The sequence below is a fragment of the Budorcas taxicolor genome, chromosome 8 (genome assembly GCF_023091745.1).
Source record: "Budorcas taxicolor isolate Tak-1 chromosome 8, Takin1.1, whole genome shotgun sequence".
In the NCBI taxonomy this organism is placed as follows: domain Eukaryota; kingdom Metazoa; phylum Chordata; class Mammalia; order Artiodactyla; family Bovidae; genus Budorcas; species Budorcas taxicolor.
In genome coordinates, this window is record NC_068917.1 from 107,537,764 (window position 1) to 107,558,360 (window position 20,597).

A 20,597-nucleotide genomic window follows, 5' to 3' on the forward strand; every position below is an offset into this window, starting at 1 on the left:
ACGGCCAATGGGGACCTGAAGGCTGAGCCTTATAGAATAACTAAATTTTGCCTATTGAAAAGCTAGGGAGACTCAGGAACCCTCTGAGTAGACTCTTGGTTTTCAACAAAAGCTCCATTAGGGAAACATTGGAAAGTGCTAGAAATTCTCAGGGAGGTTGAAGAGGACTTCTGTTTGTTCTCTGCATAAAATGTTGCCTCCCCAAATCTGGAGCAAATGTCTTTAATAATGTCTCCATTCACAATCATTTAAAAACCTTTTACCTTCAACATATTTTTATAAATACTTAATATACGTGAATCCTGTGAGAAGCCAAGGAGACGGTTATTGTAGCCAGTATGATTTAAGGGCAAGGACTTGGGGGTACACTGCCCTGTTTGGAATTCCATTCTGGCTTTACTAGGTAACAACCCCTTAGCCCCTTAGGCCTCTGTGAAATGGGGCTGAATGTGGCGCTCAGCTGGGCTGTCCGTGTCCTGTGAGTCAGTGGGGTAAAGTGTGTCAGTTGCACTGCCGTGGGTGGCGTGAAGTGCAATCTGTAATAGGTGGCTATCATCTTTACACTTAATGGGAGTCAGAGCCAAAGGCACTCGGCACAGAGAACCTGGCTCCTGCAGAAGGAAGGACTGCTGAGCACATGGCTCTGTAGACCCGCCGACCCAGGGCCCTAGACAGGATGCTGCTGCAGCTCTGTGGTTTGTGGTTTCAAGTGCATCCAAACTGGAACTGAGTGGAGGGGCTGGGAGGCTGCCTGGCTGGGAAGAGTGAGATGGGGTACATTCTGGCCCTTGGAGAGGGGCTGCCCCCTTGGCTTCAGGGTGTGGAAAGGGTGTACAATTAGGGTGGTGATGGGGCAGGTTAAAAGAAACATTTGAAGGTCCTCACTTTCCCCAAGGTAGGCAGTAGGAACCTCCAGAAGAGAATGACAGAGTCATCTTACTCTGGTTTCGGATTTTGAAGTATTTTCTTTTCTATTCTAGGGACCATCCAGATGGTCCCCAGAGGCTTGTTGGCATTTAACTTCCCAGAGACAAGAGAAGCTCCTCTGGGCTTCCCAAAGGGGGACCAAGGCCACTGTCAAGAAGTGGCTCAATCCAGGAAGTGGAAGAGCAGCCACTGGAGATGCAGAGATTGGCAGAGGAGAGAACAACCCATAACCTAAGGTCTGGCAGTAGGGGAATAGTTAAATAAACAAGACATGTGGGAGTAAATCTGAGATCTATTAATAAGCAAGGAACACACACACACACACACACACACACACCAATGTGTGGAAGAGTGGGTGTGTTAATCACTGTGCCAGAAAAAAAAAAAGCTGGAAAAAAGAGAGAACACAGACTTTGGTCTAATCTTGTCTGTTTGTAAGAGTACTTCTGCAGAGATTCAGAAGACAGTAGTCATGCTGACTGCTTCTAGATAGAACAACTTAGTAGTGAGGACAGCAGAAGAGAGACCTCATTGTATGTTCTCCTTTTTAACCTTTAAATTGTCAACCAAGTGGACCATTAAAAAATGTACAGTAAATCACCCAAACATAGTATCAGCTAAAATTGTTACAATGAACAAGGAAAAATACTCAACGTTCCTGATCTGACGGGAACCTCATAGCTGACTTTTGAGTTAGAGCCTATCGGCCAAGTGAGGGGACAGACACTCAGAGGGGGAAGGAGACTTGCTCAGGAGCAGGGATCAGATGCTACGAGATCTGCTCAGAGGCTATAGGCTTAACCACTTGGCTACACTGCCTCAAGCCACCTTCTCCGCTATGGGGGCAATCGGGGCTGCCAGCCTGTGCTCAGGGAGTGAGAGGCGATGCTGTAGCAGCTTTTATAAAGAAAAAGAGGAGCAGAAAGAAGGATTTACAAGGAGGAAGACTGAAAAAACAAAAGGGAAACTTTCTGAAGCTGATGAGGTGACTGAGATGTCATCTGTGCTCCAGAGCCACCTCTCCGCTCTGTCCAAGTACCAGAGCACACGTGTGCACACGTACACACACAGACACAGACGCATCTCTTCAGCTGTGAAATACAATGCCCCAGAGAAAGAAATCAAAGAAAGGGCTATCTTACAGAGCCTTTTCTTCTGTTCTTAAAAAAAAGAGCTCATGATTATTCGTTCTCTTTTCTGCTTTAAAACTGCAGAGCCTCTGGGGGAAAAAAAAAGATCAGCAAAACAAAATCGGCGATCAGAAGTAAACTTTGAAAGGCAGTGTTTATAAACCAGGGTCAAACCAGCCTCTGCCTCTGATCTAGAGTTGTTTTGTGGGAAGCCACAGGCAGGAGGAGATAGGCACTCATGTCCTGGAGATGGGGCATCTGTGTTAATAAGAAACAGGGCATTTCCTCTGGCTGAGTTACTGCCTGGATCTCAGCATTTTCTCCACGTCTACAAATACCAATTTTTATTTCTACAGGTGGCTTCTTAGCTCACTTGGTCCTGAAAGTTGGCATCGTAAGATACTCTGGACAAAGGGAAGGTGTTGTCTAGTGTTGTGCTCTTTGGGTGTCAGAGGTGGCAAGCGTGTATAGTAATTGGTTATGTTATGTAGCCTGCCTCTATTTAATAGTAGTAAAATAGCTTGGTATTTAGGTTCTACTCCAAATCTGGCTGTGTGACCTTTGGCCAATCACTTCACCCTCTGAGTCACAGATTCTTCATGTACAAACAGAAGGGTCTGGGATACATCACTCCTCAGGTCCCTTTACTTCTGCTTGTGATTTTATGATTGTTTCCCCTGGTTCCTCTGAAGCAGCTGTCTCTAGCAAATGCTCCAGTTCTGTACCTCCCTTGGTTTCCTGAAGGAATTCACCCTACCTTACCATTGAAGGTCTGTCCTTTTCTCTTTAAAGAATCATGTTAATCTTAATATTATCATTTTAAACCACCTTGTAATGGCCATCTTTCTTTATTCTTCTGGAAAGAACTCATATTGAATAGAATTTTCATTTCTGCCTCTAGTGCTTTTTAGAGTTGCTATGAGTATAAAATAAAATGCGTGAGCCTGCCAAACCTGCTAACCTCTTCTTTTTTCCTTCTTGATCAAGGTACTGACTATTTACATGTAGAATTTTAAAAGTATTAATCTTTAGAGGTAGAGGTACCACTTCTCCATTATACCCTGCATAGCTTGAACATTTGACCAAAGAACATGGAAGTATGTCTCTGGATAAAACATGATAACAGGCAGAAAGAAGGGTCTTTGGAATTGGAAGAAAAAGCAATGATTATAATGATTATCTTAATGACAATAATGAAAATGTACTCGCTCTCACTAGCTCAGCCCTAGCTATGTGCCAGGCCCTCCCTATGGGCTTTCCATGAATCATCTCATTCAATCCTCACAACACTATTAGGTAAGTGGCATCACGCTCTTTTTGCATAAACACTTAGCCACAATCACACTCAAAATCATCCGGTCTATAATCAAGAGTCATGATTCAAACCCAAGCTTGTCTGCATGCAAATCTCTAATAATTTCCCAGCACTGTGAGAAGAGGAACAGAGAGCTTTTCGCTAGTCTCTCCCATTTATATATGGTACCTGTTGTTGCTATGGCAGTGACTGGCTGGGATCGCCTTCCACTGCTTATTCCATAGAGTTCAATTTCATATTTAGTGGCCTCTCTGAGACCTGTTATGTCCCTGGTTCGTTCGGGGGCAAGGAGGGTTATCTCCAGTGGCTCGGACTGCTTTTTGGTATCTCTGATTTTGAGAACAAAACTGTCGAAGACTCCTTCATCAGCTGTCCAGGACAGGCGGAAACCATCTGGGGTGGCGTCTGAAACCAGAAGGTTGTCAACTTCCGGCTCGGCTTCTAGAAGGGAAGAGAATGGTGGAAGGAGGAGAAGATCACTGAGCAGCCCGTGCCATAGTCGCTCCAGTGGGGGTATTGATATGCAGTCGTGTCCCGGCTCTCAGAGCGAGAAGTGTCCTGAGATACCGAAAATGAAATGGTTCAACGTGGACATGTCTAGTAGGTCGAGGAGAGGAAAGAGAGAGTTGATACATTCAGTACAAGTCAAGTGGGTGCTTACGTGTGTGAGTTTTGTCTAAAAGCAATTCTATAAATCCACATCTGGACCCAGCAAAGACCCCTTCCCTGCATTATTAGACAAGTTCAAAGCCAGTAACTTGTTTACATTTTCTCTCTGTCTGCCAGTGGCTGAACGCCCATGTCTGTGAGACCTTCTTCTTTTCTTTTTGCAAAGACAAATAAACCAGCATTAACGATCTGTAGAGCTGCCCATGATGATATGGCTGATTATATTTCCCTTGATCTTGAGCATTTGGCTTTTAAAACGTTATAAATGTAATGCTCTTTTTCTTGGAGCTGCTATACTAAGGGAGGCTCCTACTCTTGACTGGCTTGCTTTTTGTTAACCATTCAGTAAGTGTTCAGATGGTGGAACCAAGCCTTGGAACCTCTTGTACTACATACTTTAAACCCAAAGTTGCTATCTTGGATTGCCTTAACTAGACAAAACTCAATGTTGAGGTAGATTTAGAGCTGAGTTTCCCAAAGTACACTCAGAGCAAACTATATCTGTTTGATCATCATCCATTGTCAAATAAATGTGGGAAATATTTCCTGGGTAAGCCCCTCTTGGAGAGAAGCATGTACTTTACAATGTTCTCTAGAGCCTTGTGGTTAAGGATCTTGTTAGACTTACGTTTAACTCAGTGTTTCAGAAATTTATTTGAACATGGAACTTCTTTGTTAAGTAGGACCTCTGAATATGGAGTTAGTCCCTTCTAGAAAGACTCTGGGAAACACAGATTTTTGACTGTTAAAGTTGTTCGTGCTATATTTCTCTAGGAATTATGAGTGTGCAGAAAATTACGGGTTTAGTCTGTGTTGAAGAATCTCAGTGATATTAGTGTTTACCAGTATAAGTTCACAGTTGGTTTTCCAATGACAAGCACACCTGGCACGTTTGGCAAGACCACAGTTGAGGCTTTGAGATGACAAATGCAGTAAATAAGTTTCTGAAATATACTCCTTGGTATATTTCTTTTGAGAAGGCTGAAACGTAGCTGGGGACCAGCCGGATGAACACAGAGGAGGGTAACACACAAGAGCTACAGACAAGATGCGGTCAGAGGATTTGGGACACCTAGTGGAGACATTTCGACCTTCTCGTTTCTGGAGTGGGAGGAAAGGAGCACTCGTTAGAGACATGAGACGAGAGAGTGCTGGGGGTGGGGTGGGGGGACACAAAGACTAGGCCACATCTATGGATTAAGTAGGAAGCATGGACAAGAGTGTTAAAACCATGGCGGTCTCATAGATGGTTTACATGGAGGGAACCGGGAAGAGGAGAAAATGGCTCACTTGAGCCAAAATACCTGTAATAATCTCAGCCCTCAAGGGCTTGGTTTGGTGCCCTTGGGTGAAGCCAGAGACCATGACCTCATAGCCAATGCCAGTTATAAGGCCTCTGAGCTCCAGCTTCCTCTGGGTTCCTGAAAGGGTGAATTCCTGGGGGTCCAGCAGCTTCCCAGAATCCACCACCGTGACTAGGAAGCTGTCAAAGGCATTCTCCGATGCCATCCAGGAAACTGTGAACCCGTAAGGATTAATGTCGGAAATGGTTAGGTTTTCCAGAAGGGGCAGGGCCTCTGAAAGAAGGGAGGGGTGAAAAGAACTCAGGTTAGCGGCGCTGACTCTGCTGGGACAGCACAAGTCTCCACAAAAACTGATGAGATGCACAATCAATCATCAAACATGTTAATGTGCTCAGAAAATGCATTTTTGGTAAGAGCTTATCAGATGCCAGGTGACGTTGTCTTGTGTAGATCTCTTAACAAGTCTCTGAGATGGACATTATTCCCAAGATACAGGTAAGAAAACCGAGCTTCAAAAGAAGTTGACTGACTTGGCCAAAGTCGCAGGTCTAGTATGTGATAGCACAAGGTTCTAGCTAGGTCTGACTCCAAAGGCCATGAATTTTTCCCAAGAAAACTGAATATCTTGTAATGGGTTTGGACTCCTTTGTCTATTTCCCACTAACTTGTGGTCTTGAAGAAAATCGGCTTATTTATTTTTAAAGCATACTCCCTTTTCAGTGTATTTTATATGTTTCTATTCCACTTCTAGATCTTATTTAGAATTAAGTTGACCAGGCCAGTTAGTGATGTACATCCTCACCAGCTGAGATAAAGGGATGAGGTAAGATTTTTTTGTGTGTGTCCAAATTTAACCAATTATGATTATGGCCTAGTAAGGAATACTAAGATTTGCTAATTTTGTTTTCCTGGATAAAGGTAGGATCTTCAGTAAATTCTGTCATTATTTGTTCATTCATTCACCAAACATCTTTGTCTCAGGTACTCTTATTCAATAGGTACCAAAGGGTCTTTTTCCACATTGGGATTCCCCACAGGAGTGAGCTTGTATCAGCTGGACTTCTGTTAATTCTCAACTGACAAGGCTTCACATCCGTTATCCTATTGAACCCTCAAAATGACACTCTGGGGCTTCCCTTGCAGCTCAGTCAGTAAGGAATCTGCCTGCAGTGCAAGAGACCCAGGTTCGATCCCTGGGTTGGGAAGATCCCCTGGAGAAGGAAATGGCAACCCACTCCAGTATCCTTCCTTGGAAAATCTCATGGACAGAAGAGCCTGGTGGGCTGCAGTCCATTGGGTCGCAAAGAGTCGGGCACGACTGAGCGGCTAACACTTACATGCTAATGACACTGTAAGTAGATATTACTATCCTCTCTTTACACGCATGACAACAAAGGAAGCAGAGAGGTCAGGGATTTCTCCATGACTCAGTAGTGAAGGGACTTCCCAGGTGGTGCAGTGGTGAAGAACCCGCCTGCCAGTGCAGGAGACGTAAAAGACATGAGTTCAATCCCTGGGTCAGGAAGATCCCCTGGAGGAGGGCATGGCAACCCACTCCAGTATTCTTGCCTGGAGAATCCCATGGACGAAAGAGCCTGGAAGGGTATGGTTCATAGGGTCACAAAGAGCTGGACACGACTAGACGACTAAGTGATCGACATATCCACTAGGTGGCTGAGCTGAGATCCAACCTGGGTCATCTGACTCCAGGTTCAATGCTTTTTCCATACCCTAAGCCAAAGTCTAATTAGTCAACCCCATTGGTGCTGGCAAGACCTGAGGCATAAGCATGAGCACTGGAGAAGGTCCAGGGCCGTCCCTCTAGTAATACAAAACACAGTAAGAGCGTGTGTTTATTTTTGTCAGAGTGGGTACGGGGGTGGGAATTCCATGGCCAAGGCTGCTTTAGCCACATCTAGTTTAGAGCCTGCTATTTCACTGAAGCTAAATGGAAATATTCAAAGAGATAAATGACCTTATACTAATGCCCAGAGTCTAATACATGGAATGTAAAGGAAAACGTTTTAAAAAGACATGTTTGGTGACTGAATGAACAAGTGAATGAATGCCCTCACCCCGTAAGCAGAGATTAAATTTTGTCACAGCTTGGATTTCCTGTACTTATTTTGAACTGAGTAGTGTTTGTCTTGAGGTTTTTTTTTTTTAAAAAAAAAACAAATGAAGGTCTACTCTAAATCATAACTCTATCAAAGGCAAAGATGAAATCACATATACTGTGCTGACAGGCTCCTTTGTCTGCAAGACAAGGATCTCAAATTCTGCTGCAGAACTTTGTTTGGATATGTGGCGCCTTTCTCTGATAACTGGCCTCCGCGAACTTCCAGGCCATCAAAGCAGAGAATTCCAATGAACAGGAGGGCGTTCAGGCTAATTAGTCCATCAGGGGCTTGCTATTTATAGTCCCTCGTGTTCAGGGTTTCTTTTTTTTTTTTTTAATCTCTTTTAAAAATATGCTTCTTTTAAACAGCAGAGTCTTTTCACATCCAGGATTAGCCGAGACAATACTGTAACTGGATCCAGGATTGCCTAAACCAGCTCTCCCAGCCCCCTTTTCTTCTCTCTGTTCTGTGGGAGACCCTGCAAGAAGCTACAAGTAAGGGCCTGAGGATCTGCACTCAGCCATGCTTTCCCTCCTGGGCAGTGAGATTCTCAACCATGTTCTGCATTTGAAGACAGGACAGTTGAATTCACATTAGACAACTGTACAGAAAACATTACCTCTTCTCTTAAAAAATAATAGGAAAAGTCATGACTGCCAGATCTACTGTTTCTATCTAGGCTGTTGCTTTTATTTATTTATTGTACTGTTGTTGAGGCTCATCTTTAAGAACCCTACTTTTCTCAGACTGTTGGGAGACAGAGGAAGGACTCAGCATCTGTAAAATGCCTCCTGGACGCCAGGCAGTTGCATTTCACCATATCCATTAAATCCTGAAACTGCCAGAGGTGCCTGTTAGTATTCTCTTTTCATACGTACGAGAGTGGGGTTTCGGAGAAGTTAAGAGCTGGTCAAGGTTATATAGTTAAAAAGATGTGGGAGAGAATTAGAAATCACACAGTCCTGATCTCAAGATCCTCACTCTTCTAGGAAACCTATGCTGCCTCCCATTAATTACTTAGCTGATCTTATTGATATATCTTATTTATAATAAACAGCAATTTATAGCAATTTAGACCTCAAGAGATGCCTGGTTTCATGTGAAAATCAGCCAGCAAAGTTGGTCTCATAAAAATGATCATTAGTGGAAAGCAAGAAACTTCTAAATATTTTCCGAGGCTTTGCAGGTTAGAGATTTGGTAAACTGATTCCACTTTCAGCCTTTGCCATTGACTTAGGATAATTTCAGGGAAGGGAACAGAAAACCATTTCTTTATGTAATTCAAAGAGAAGAAGTCGAGTTCAATAAATAGATCAGGTTTAATTAAAATTGGGATTTATCTGCTCTAAGGTTGAACCTTCCTTAATCTGTTGTAGATGTCAATTTTAAAAAGTAACCCCTTTATGGAAGAAAAAGTAAATCATTTTATTTCTGGGGCAGGTAGTTTATGGGCTGCTTTACCTAGCATGATTTATGGGCAAAATTCCTACCTTGGGCCATTACCAACTGAAAACTCACTCTCCAGCCAGAATCTCTAAACTGTGAATCAGACAGCCTATAAAACTGGGCACAGAATTCCTCGGCAGCTTTATACGACTGTTGAGTCTACCGTCTTCATTTCCTAAGAGTGGCTGTGAAGGGTCTCTCTTGGAAATAGCACTTGCTCTCTTTTCATGTAGAAGTTCACATATGGAATGAAGACTATACTGGGGGTTGAATTTCCCTTTAGAATGCCTATCCCCTTTCCTCCCTTCCCAAGTTTAGAATTCCAAACAAAACCAGAGCCTTTGAAAGAGTACCTGTCATGACAAAGGCAGTGAGGGGCTTGGTGGAGCCCCCAGCCCAGGTGGTCCCTGCCACACTAACGTCATAGCCAGTGCTTTCCACCAAGCCCGTGACGTGAGCGTGCTGTGTGTTTCCTGAGACTGTGAACTGCTGGGGCTCATGCAGCGAGTGAGAATCACTGACATTGATAACAATCTTTGCAAAAGGCCCAGCTTGAGTGGTCCATGACACGTTGAAGCTGTCAGGAGTGATATCACTAAGGACTAGCATGCCCAACTGTGGCTCTGGCTCTAGGGGGAAAGGAACAGGGGCAGAGAGAAAGAGAGACACGTTATTACAGGGAGCAGACGATTTGTCCAGCATGTAGCCATGGAACCTGAAAGTATCAATCCCTCCAAATATTTGCTGAAAGGTAGTGTATCGAGCTTTGTCCACACCTGCATCGGTTATAATGCTAGAAAATATACCACTTTCTCTGCAGGTGTGGATTTGCTTTTTTTTTTTTTTTTTTTAAGTAGAGACGTGACCATTTGCTGGTCATGTATAAAGAAAAGCGAAGTAGCCCTTATACCAGTAGAGAATTATTGTAAGATGTATTAAGAGTGCATCTTCTAAGGTTTGTGATGGGACACTAGCTCTGTGAGATGTTCCAAGACAAGATAGCTTCACATTATATTGAATAATATATCTCACCCTAGGGATTCTTGAAGCATACTAGCATTTAAAGGAATGCCGGTTCTGTAGAGAAACCTACTTAATTTCATTTAGCCCAGCATTTCAAAGGGCTTCCCTGGTGGCTCAGATGGTAAAGAATCCACCTGAAATGGGGGAGACCTGAGTTTGATCCCTGGATGGGGAAGATCCTCTGGAGGAGGGAGTGGCAGTCCACTCCAGTATTCTTGCCTGGAGAATCGTCATGGACAGAGCCTTGCAGGCTACAGTCTATGGGGTCGCAAAGAGTCAGACACGACTGAGTGACTAAGCATAGCACTTATGAACTTATTGATGAATGGATACCCTATCTGAGGAATAGTCTCTGAACATCTCAAGTTGCTGGTGTGCCACTGAGCATGCCTTAGAAAATGCTATTTTGGAATTTCCTGATTTCGTCTTTGATCTGTTTGGATTGTAGAAATTAAAGGTTAATATCCACACAAGAGAAATCCTTTGTAGTATTCAGAAACCCAAATGTGTGCACCACATAGAAAATCTGCGTCTCACTCTGAATACTATAAAGGTGAAGCTGTCTTCCACTCAAAAATCCCTGGTATATTTAAAAGTTAAAGGAAGACTTGAAGTTAGACTTTGCATTTTCTGATATGAAATTCACTTATTGGTTAATTTGGAAGGGTGGATGGTTCCACTGAGGTTAAGTTTCTCTTGTCACTTAAAATCTAGATGGTCTGTGATGAGAGCAACTCATTTTTAATGTAGGGGAACCACACTACTAGTTTCAGCTGAGACATATGTGGTCTGGCCACCTCAATGTGCATTTATTAAATAATACTAACATTAAAATAATTTCAACCCAGACGTATTTTAGAGAGAAGCGACAGTCCAGGATAATTGAGGTACTAGGATTAGGATTTAGTGTTGGGAAGAAGCAAACTTCTTCTTCCAAGGACTCAGACATTGTTTTGCTGCAGCTCCAGGATTTGGAGGAAAGAAGGGGCTCATCTGGATAAACTTTAAGTGGACAACTGCAGAGCATAACTTGAAGCCATGAAGTCTCAAAGGACAAATGGATATGGCTCAGAGGCAGAGTGTAGCCAGAAGTAATGTCATGGGATTTCCTACTTAGCAATTAGATTGGGAATTAATGATGCTATAGCCTTTACTCAGCTATTGGCAAATTACAGCATTGGCAAATTACCTCAACCACAGAAAAAGTGAAATCCTCCGATGAATCTCTGTCTGCTTTTTCCTTATATGTTGCTGTGGAAGGAATCTCCCGAATTAAGGATGAATGTTAGGACTCTTCCTATGCTACCGGACGGAAACTGGCTATGCCAACAGGCACGAACAATCATGCAGAATAAGACTTGGGTTTTCAGGGTCAGCTGAACCTCTAAATGTCTCCCAAAGGATGCAACCAGGTTGAAGAGTGAGGTGCAAGAAGAAACTCAGAGAATGGTAGCAAGGGTCCAGTCAGTGTTCCATGCAAGCTAGGGATGTTTTCCTGTTACCACTTCAAACCCTTTGAAACAACTTCTTGGCATGCTGTCCCCTTCTGGGAAAAACAAACATTTCCAAAAGCCTCATACTCAGAATGTTTACTGCATGCATCAAGATTTGGATAAGATGACAGATGAAAGGAAGACTCTGACACTCTGTTACAGATATCAGTGGATGACAAAACATGCTTGACAGAGTCAGTGTCAAAAAAAGAGCAGTCTCTAGGGAACACAAGCAAATAAAAGTTCTTAAGAACAAGATGAGACCACTGGGTCCTCTCATGTGAGTCTTGGGGGGTGCTTCGGGGTGTTTTTCTCCGCATGCTGGTAACACCACTTTTAAAAGCTTGGTGGAGAGAAAGAGAATAGGGATCTCTGTGACCAAGGAATCAACAATGGCATGCACACGCTCCTTTAAACAAGACATGGGAAAACTGATTAGAAAGACCACAAGCAGATGATCATGTTCAAGGCCAGATCAAAGGATGGCTTAGAAATTCAACCAAAGCGCGTCAGGTTAACTCTACACAGACAGCGCCAGATGTGAGCAGACTTTTAGGAAAAAGAGGTTGACACCAAAGTTCCTTAATTTGGGGTGAGAGATTGTCTTTTAAAGCTCTAGTTGGGGTGGTTCTCTCAAATTTGAGAAGGATCTGGAGGAACAGAAGGGTGAAAAGTGGGTGGAAGGTGGTTTTGGGCGGAATCCTCTTCAGAGGAAGTTCAGCGGACAGTGAAGAACCCAGCATGGGAAATACCTGTGGTTGCTTGGACCATCAGAGTCTGAGCATGCTGCCTGCCAATCAGCCCGTGGAGGTGGGCAGTGTAATCAGAAGAAGCTTTGAGGTTGGTGATGACAAAGCTGCGAGACGCCGCAGGCAGAGAATGGACCACCGTCTCCTGGAGGGGGTCAGAATTCCTAACTTCTACAAGGAAGCTATCAAAGGCAGACTCCTGAGCTTTCCATGAGATGGCCACACTGCCTGAAGTCACATTTGAGACAGTGAGGTGGCTAAGGAGAGGCTCAGCTACTAAAGTGAGAAGAAAAACAGAAAATACAAACAGCATGTCAATGTAAAACTCTGTTAGGTCAAAATCAAAACATGTAAGACTAAATCCATCAAGTTTTAACCTTTACCCTTACCCTCTGATAAAGGAGCTTGCCCTCTTTTGAAAACCAACTTGAGCCATGAGAAAGAAATACATGTGTTTGATTTCTGTAGGTTTCGATGAACTTTCATCTGGTTGCGGTGAGAATGAGATACTGCTGGCTAGCTCACTGTTTTTCCTGGGGTCCACGTTGATAACAATTTGCAGTCTCATGCAGAATGAGGACAGACCCTCCCTCAGCCTTGGGCAACTTAAAATGAGGGAGTTTGGATACTGCAATGTTAATCCTTCTCTTGAATTCTCCCAGAATATGGAAACCATTTTTGTGAGAAGAAGAGAATCTCCTGTTTACTCCACAAATGACTTTTAATTTCAGTCTGTGATGTCTAATTTTATCTGTCAGGAAAAGGCATTGTCCAAAAGTGTGCTAAGAATGCTATTTGGAAATGGACAAGGCTCTCCTTGTTGAATTCACGTAGAACTGTCTTTTGCTACATTCCAGAGAGCATCTCTGATAGTGTGCATGTCACAGATAACATGGACTTGCTGAGGGCGGTTCACTCTTCAGCTAACCAAGTTCCTGGTATAAACATGCCTGCTCTGATTCTGCCATCTGCCATTCACTGTTCTGGGAGCAAGCCAGCATGTTCTGGTCTTTTTTCCTAGAGGTGGCCTTGGAATTGGGGTGGTCTGAATAGCGTGACTTCCTCCTACACTCATCTGATGACTAACCTTTGCTGACTGTCATCACTTTCCTAACTCATTGTCATTCAATCATTGGAATATTGGGGTTTGGGGAACTCAAAGGCACTCGGAAGACAAAAACCATCATATAACACACAATATAATTTTTAAGACCTCTTTGACCAATGTAGACATCTTCCCAAGTCAAGAACTGCTCTCATCAGAGTTTTTTAGTTACTGAGGAAGAGAATTTTTTTTTCCAGATTCAGCTTGGCAATCTGAACCACACTATATATTATGCTGTAAATGGCTTTTTCAGTGATAAAGTAGGAAAGTCACCATATGGGCTGCTGCTGGAAGAGAGGCATGGTCAACAGCGCTCCAGGCTAGCGTCAGGGAACAGTTGCTGCCCTGTGACCTGGGCTTCCGTGGGAGTGAAGGAGTGGCTTCATCCTGCAGAAAAGACTCTGGAGAGAGGGCGTCAGGAATGGGCAAATGTGCGTGTACCTGTGGTGGCCGTGGCGCTGATGGTTTTGGTCTGCATGCTGGGAGCGAGTCCAGAGAGGTAGACAAAAAAGTCATTACTAGGGCGGAGCCCTGAGATGTGGGCTGTTCGTTCAGCGCCAGAGACGTTATATTCCACGGTCTCCAAGAACCTATTGGAATCGATAATTTCAACGGTAAAGGTCTCGAAGGCACCATCAGTAGCGGTCCAGGAGAGATTGAAACTCTCCGAAGTGATGTCGGAAACACTTAAGTTTCCAAGTTCAGGTTCTCCGGCTGAAAAAGGAGGGGTAGCAGAGAAGAAAACAAATAAATCCGAATTAATCACGGGGCTTGGGTTTTAAGACTGTAGTTGTTAATAGCTGAATAGAAAGATCTGACAGTGCAGGGTCAGGGCAAAACGAAGCAATGTTACCAATCCGTGCCAGTAGGAGCGGAAAGGGGGGTTTGTTAACAGGAGAAATACAGAAAGGAAGGTATAGTAAGCAGATTTGCCTGCTCTGGAGCTGCCACACCTGGTCAGGGCCTGCCTGAGATCTGGCCTGAGCAAGGAGGCAGGCTGAGTGTCGGCAGCAGGAGCTGCTCTGCTGAAGCCCCGGTGCTCCTGGGAGCCGCACCTCAGGGATGCTGGCCGTCAGTCAAAAGATAAGAGTGCTGGCAGCTTTCAGTATCTTAAATTGCACTCAGGAGACCATCTGTGCTTGCTTCCCGCTGGCAGGCAGATATCCTCTGCTTTGAGGGAGTTCCCATCTATTCAGATGATGACTAAATAATTCTGATGCCATCCCCCTCCCACGGTGGTACCTTGAGGCTTCTGATTTTGTGACTTAAAGGGAATTGGCAATTTGTCAGTGTGATTCTTCGTACTTCTGACAAGGGCCAGCTGTTCTCAGATTCTGTTAAAATAGCTTGTCCTTTCTTAACTGCTTCTCTGGGGACCAGGAAGGCTAGTATTGCCTTGCCAACCGAGAGAGCTGAGCCAGGATGAGGCCATCAGGCAGCCCTGTCTGGCCAGGAAGTAACATTTTGTCTCAGTGCTTTTCTGAGCAACAGGAATAAAACATGCAGACGGCAGGCAGGAGCAGGGTTTGCAAAGCTAGTATTGTCTCTCTAGCAGGGCAGGAGAAAGCTCTCCCTTCCCAAGAGATCTGATGGAATGCAGACCAGATGGAATTATGGCTCTTCCTCCCCACAGACCAACTCATCAGGAGCAAGCATGTTGTATCATTATAAAGAAATAAAAAAACAAAAAACACAAAAACACTAAGAACACCCAAACCACAAGGTCTACAGGAAAGATGAAAAGTGGTGGGTGATTCTCTGCCTTCTGCGAGGGAATGGTTCATGGATGTTAGATAAAAGGGCCCCGGGTCCATCCAGGGCAGCCTCAGCTGCAATTCTTAGGCATTTCAGGGTCACCAGTCACGCATCAGTTGTCTGTGCTGAATGTCTGTATCAGCAAGAGTTACTGAAATGATGCGGGCTGAAAAGGAGAGCTATGTTTTTAGTAGAATCAACTAGGACATAAAAGTTCACACAAAATTTAAGTTGCAATAATTATTGGAAAATGGGAAAGGCATATTCAAAACCAAACCAACCAGCCTCTGCTCAACTTCAGACCAATGGAGGCACAAACCAGGGCCAGGGAGGGCTGTGCTCTTGAGCAAGGTCCAGGGAAACACTGAATGCTCTGTCATTGGCACAGACTGATGAGTACACTAAAATGCACCCTCCTGGGTCTGGGCTGAGAGTGCGCCATCCAAAGGCCAATAGTCCAGGGAGCAACTCTTCATTAAAAGAACAAAAAGGGCATCGGATCTTTGACATTCATAGCCTGGGACATTCATCGCTTCTAACGCTGCTGGGTGTGCTTCTGCTAATGAATGGCTTTTTCTTTGGTACAGTCTCCAGTCATAATTATGTGATTTTTTTTTTTTTTTCTGGTCTAGCTATTTGGTAATTTGATGTTCTAACAATGACTCAGTATCTGAGAGAACTGCTCGGAGGAGGGTAATTCAGTTCTCTTATTATACTCAGTTCATTTTAGAGAAACATTTAAATTAAAACATTTCTTTTTAAATGCAAGAACCATGGTGCCCATATCCTTGAGGGACTTGGGATAGTAAAGCACCATTTTCAACTTCCAACAAAAAGACTCTAAAGTAAATAACATGTGCTCCATCAGAACTCACATGTGGGGAGGTTGGCTTCTGGTTTCATTCAACCACGAGGGACGAGAATGGAGACCATCAAGCTGGCTCATGAAATGGAAAGCTGTCATTCAAAAGAGATGCAGTTACAGGACTAGACAGGTAAGATCTGGGAGAGGTTAGAGGTCAGAAAAGGCCACATCTGCACGTACATTCCTGAGATGTCAAAGGCATCTGGACCAAGGCACAACCCACGAGCAGGTCTCTGAGCATGCAAGGTCAGCAGCTAATGGGCACATGGGAAGGATTTAGGTATGGATGCAAGCTGACCGCTCGCATGATCTCTTGGAGAGAAATCCCCATGGACAGGGAGAACAAGGTACCTGTGGAGGCCTCAGCAGAGAGCATTGGGGTTCTATAGCCCCGGATCACCCCGTGGATGGTGACTCTGTAAGGGGTGGCAGCCTTCAGGCCCGGGACATCCACAGTCCGCAGGTTCCCGGGCACCGTGAGGTTCTGAGCTGCCTCCACCCTGTTGGCCTCCTGCACCTGAATAACAAAGTGCTCAAAGGCCTTGTCAGCTGCGGTCCAGTTGAGTCTGAGGCCATCCCAGCCAGCCTCGGTCACGACTAAGTCTCCCAGCTGGGGGAGTTCCGCTGAAGAAGGACAGAGAGGAATTTGTCAGTCCTGCCAAAAAAACATGAGGAAGGAACGTCCCACAGCCCAGCTCTAGGGAAGACAGAAAGGGGCAAAAGGTTTTCTTGTGTTTGTGTGTGTGTGGTCATTTTTGATCTCAGGAAATTTTCAGTTTGAACTGCGGCAACTGGCCTCAGCTTTCTTAGGGAGATGAAGACGGTCACAAAGGGGATCATCTCTGTTGCTTATCCTTGACTTGGTGATGCCAAGATTTCCCCAAATATTTTCAACCATTGACAACCCACTGGGAGGTCTCTGAGGATCATGCATGACTAGCACCTAAAAGGCCATGGAAAAGGTGGCACTGTGGGTCAGGGTAAGGGAAGTAAGAATTGGTTAAAAGCACAGGGACTTCTCTCGTGGCTCAGATGGTAAAGAATCCGCTTGCAATGCAGGAGACCTGGGCACCATCCCTGGGTCAGAAAGATCCCCTGGAAGAGGAAATGGCAACCCACTCCAGTGTTCTTGCCTGGAGAATCCCAGGGACGGGGGAGCCTTGTGGGCTGCCGTCTATGGAGTTGCACAGAGTCGGACATGACTGAAGCGACTTAGCAGGAGCAGCAGCACCTGCATCCTCCTGTATACTTTAAAAATCGTCTCTAGATTACTTATAATACCTAATGCAATGTAAATGCTATGCATGCAGTTACCAGCACATGGCAAATTCAAGTTTTGCTTTTTGCTCCCCGGAATTCTTTCCCCTAATATTTTTGATATTGGTTAGTTGAATTTGAGAATGTGGAACCCACGGATACACAGATGTTTTGATGTTTCTCCTTGAAACTTCTTGGTCACGTGGGAGAGAATTCCCTGCTTCATTCTCATTACTGAACTCTGGAGAGATCCTCTCTTTGCTGGCCACAGGCTAGCTGACTGGGTGCACAAAGCATGTGCTGAATCAGGTTTGGACAAGTCTGATGTTTTATCTCCAGACTTTTCTCATCTGTCAGGGATTAAAGTTTCTGTACTGGGTTCTTGGCTTGGCACATTCCCTCCCGGCTTCTCCTGACAGCACTCTGTGTCTGAATGAAGAATGCTTGCTTCACAAAGCGAGGCCCTGTGTGTGAAATGAGTGTCTACTCTTAATTAAAAGTGATTATGTTTTGCTCTGCAGATGGTGCAGAGCAGCACCCACCATTCTTTTTTCTACAGTGTAGGACAGGGAGGCCTGGCGTGCTGTGGTTCAAGGGGTCACAAAGAGTCGGACATGACTGAGTGACTGAACTGAATAATGCGGGAAGGAAATTTAATGTAGTCATTACTGATATAGAAAGTTTGGGTTCCAGATAAGGAAAAACTCACTGCTGCTCAGGGTTCAATGTAATCTCCCAGCTCCCCCCCCCCCCTTTTTTTTTTCTGAGGCTGATGTGACCATGAATTCAAAGTTAAAAAAGAAAATATCTGCAAGATTTCCGTCAGAAAAAGTATGACGTACTGGTTCTCAGGTATTCCTGGCTTCGGTGCTCATGGGGCATCTGTCCAAACCGGACCTTTTGGAGGGGCTGCATTTAGGCAGTAGAACTGGTCTTTTTATGGAAGAACTGGGTTGGAGACATGGGTGCAGATGGCCCTCTCCTCCTTCCCAGCTCACCAAGAAGGGCTGTTCATTTACTGGTCATATAGCGGGTCTCCTTGTAAGACTGCCCATGCAAAAGGAATTCCTTTTGCTAATTCTACTGCTAAAAACACAAAGTTTATAAACTACAACTGTAGATCACTATATTCTGCTCTGAGATCTCATGTGTCCCAAAGGCCCCTTTTGCTCCTGTTTGGTTCGATAATATTTCAGGAAACACAGGCCATTGATAATCTGGCCAGGTAAGGTATACTGCCACATAATTTTTCTTATACAGTTTCTAGCAAGGACCAGGTTTATTCAATATATCTCAGCAAGAAAGATAACTCATTTGATTAGGTTATTTGGCTGGGATTAAAACACAGGGTGTGTAGAGAAGGGCATGGGCTTAGAGCCCAGCATAAAAACACTCCAGGCCAGAATACTGGAGTTGGTAGCCTTTCTCTTCTCCAGGGGATCTTCCCAACCCAGGGATCAAACCCAGGTATCCCTCATTGCAGGCAGATCCTTTACCAGCTGAGCCACAAGGGAAGCCCTTAAAAACCCTAATCCCCCAAATCAGACCCATTTCTCCATGATCCTTTTAAAGCTGTTTCTAGCAACCTCATGACCAGCACAGTTTTCTGCAACAGATAGAGTTACATATTTTCAGGGGACAAATTGAGATGAATTGTTTTTCCTCTCCAAACTGAATCTAAAACATTGAAGTCCAACATGACTGTCCTTTCTTGGAAATAGCCTTGCTTCAAGGATCTGCTAAGGAGAGAGAGACAGACTTGGCTAACTTCTGCAGATGAGGATAGGTCATTCCAGAGGTTATTCTGCAGTGGTGTGACTACCAGATGGATGGCCATCAGTGACTCGGAGGCCACTGATGCTAAGATTTCTCTAGAATCTTCTGACCGTATTCTGTCACAACCCTGCTGTGTATGTTAATTAGACTATGATATGTTGCTATTGGATAAATTTAGCTATTTGCCATTCAAAATTTACTACAGAATGAGTGCCTTGCCAAGTACTTTCATCCATTACCTCATTTACTGCTCATGGCAGTGTTCTGAGGTCAGAGTATTATCTCTGATTCAAAGGTGAGAAAAGAAGGCTCAGAGATATAAAATGAGATACCCAAGAATATTCAGCCAGTAAGGTGGAATCCCAACTCAGACCCTCTGGAGTTAGAGCCTGCGTTCATGCTGACTGCCAACAGCTTTGAGAGCAGTCCCTGACTCCTGGGGAATTTTCTTTATTCCAATGACAAGCTGGGGTCCCTGGCGTGGGGAAGAGGGTTGTATACCTGTGATGACCTCCACAGCAAGGGGTTGAGTGCTGTGGTCCCTGACCTCGCCACGCAGGGTGATTGTGTAAGAGGTACCAGCCTTGAGGCCTGGAATCTCCACGGAGTGCTGGCTGCCAGGAACCGTGAGACTGTGAACTTCTTGGGGCTGATCAGTCTCCCGGATCTTAACGACAAACTGCTCATAGATCCCATCGGGGCTGGTCCAGTGCAGTCTGAGGGCATCCCAGCTAACCTCGGTCACTGTGAGGTTCCCCAGACCTGGAACCTCCTCTGCACAAGGAGACAGAGTTGCCAGGTTACTAAAAAAAGGCAATGGCATTCTGGGATTCAGGTGAGACGGCATTGTGGCTGAGGTCAGGAGAGTTGTCTGGTTGGTGTTGATCACACTCTAGCTGTTGGCGCTGAAGCCAGGGCATTTCTAGTCAGCCTTTGTTTTTCATAGACAGTCCTCAGAATTGTTCACAACTTCCATTCTGACATACAGATGGGGCTTCAGGGAGGGAGTCCTTTGGTGCGTTCTTAAAATGAGCTCAGATCAATTTTTTATCTTTTTTCCCACTTGCCAAGTGTGCTTTCCAACTTCTTAGATAATACGGCTGAAACTTGCTTTGAAAGAAAAGTCATCGCTTAATTTATGCAAGAGAAGAGAACATGGAGCTTTCCACGGAATTGGCTCCCATGCTAGGACTAGGACCTGGCCAAACAAGGGATAGGACCTCTGGGTGAATCATGGCACTCCTCGTTGGGGTAGGAGTGGAGCCCAGTTTAGATGAGGGAAGAGCGTGGATCCCTCCTAAGCGGGAGGAAGCAAGTTAGTGAAGCAGTCTAGAGTACCTGTTAAGACTTCAACAGAGTGAGGGGCTGTGCTGAAGTCCCGAGTGACCCCGCGGATGGTGATGCTATAGTGAGTGGCTGCCTTGAGCCCAGGCAGGTCCACGGACCTCAGCCCTCCCGGGACAGTGAGGTTCTGGGCTGCCTCCTCCATGCCAGGCTCCTGCACCTGAATGAGAAACTGCTCGTAGACTCCTTCCGGAGCCGTCCAGTTGAGTTTGAGGGCCTCCCAGCCCACCTTGGACACCGTGACCTCTCCCAAGTGGGGAGTGTCTCCTGGAGAAGGACAAAGAACTCGTTTAATGATCAAATCACACACGCTGATCCA

General features: G+C 44.9%; 1 protein-coding gene across 5 annotated transcripts in view; it reads right to left on the minus strand.

The window, feature by feature from the left end:
* The window catches only part of TNC (tenascin C), a 101,193-nt gene that overhangs the window by 25,411 nt on the left and 55,185 nt on the right, over window positions 1-20,597 (minus strand). The window contains exons 12-17 of one of the 5 annotated variants that reach the window (XM_052644655.1): window positions 20,273-20,545; window positions 19,436-19,708; window positions 16,253-16,525; window positions 13,723-13,995; window positions 5,346-5,618; window positions 3,541-3,813 (exon numbers count right to left, since the gene is read on the minus strand). In XM_052644655.1, the coding sequence (XP_052500615.1) occupies window positions 3,541-3,813; window positions 5,346-5,618; window positions 13,723-13,995; window positions 16,253-16,525; window positions 19,436-19,708; window positions 20,273-20,545 (1,638 nt within the window). The remainder of the gene's footprint in view (window positions 1-3,540; window positions 3,814-5,345; window positions 5,619-13,722; window positions 13,996-16,252; window positions 16,526-19,435; window positions 19,709-20,272; window positions 20,546-20,597) is intronic. The other 4 variants (XM_052644656.1, XM_052644657.1, XM_052644659.1 and 1 more) reach the window with 4 other exon arrangements.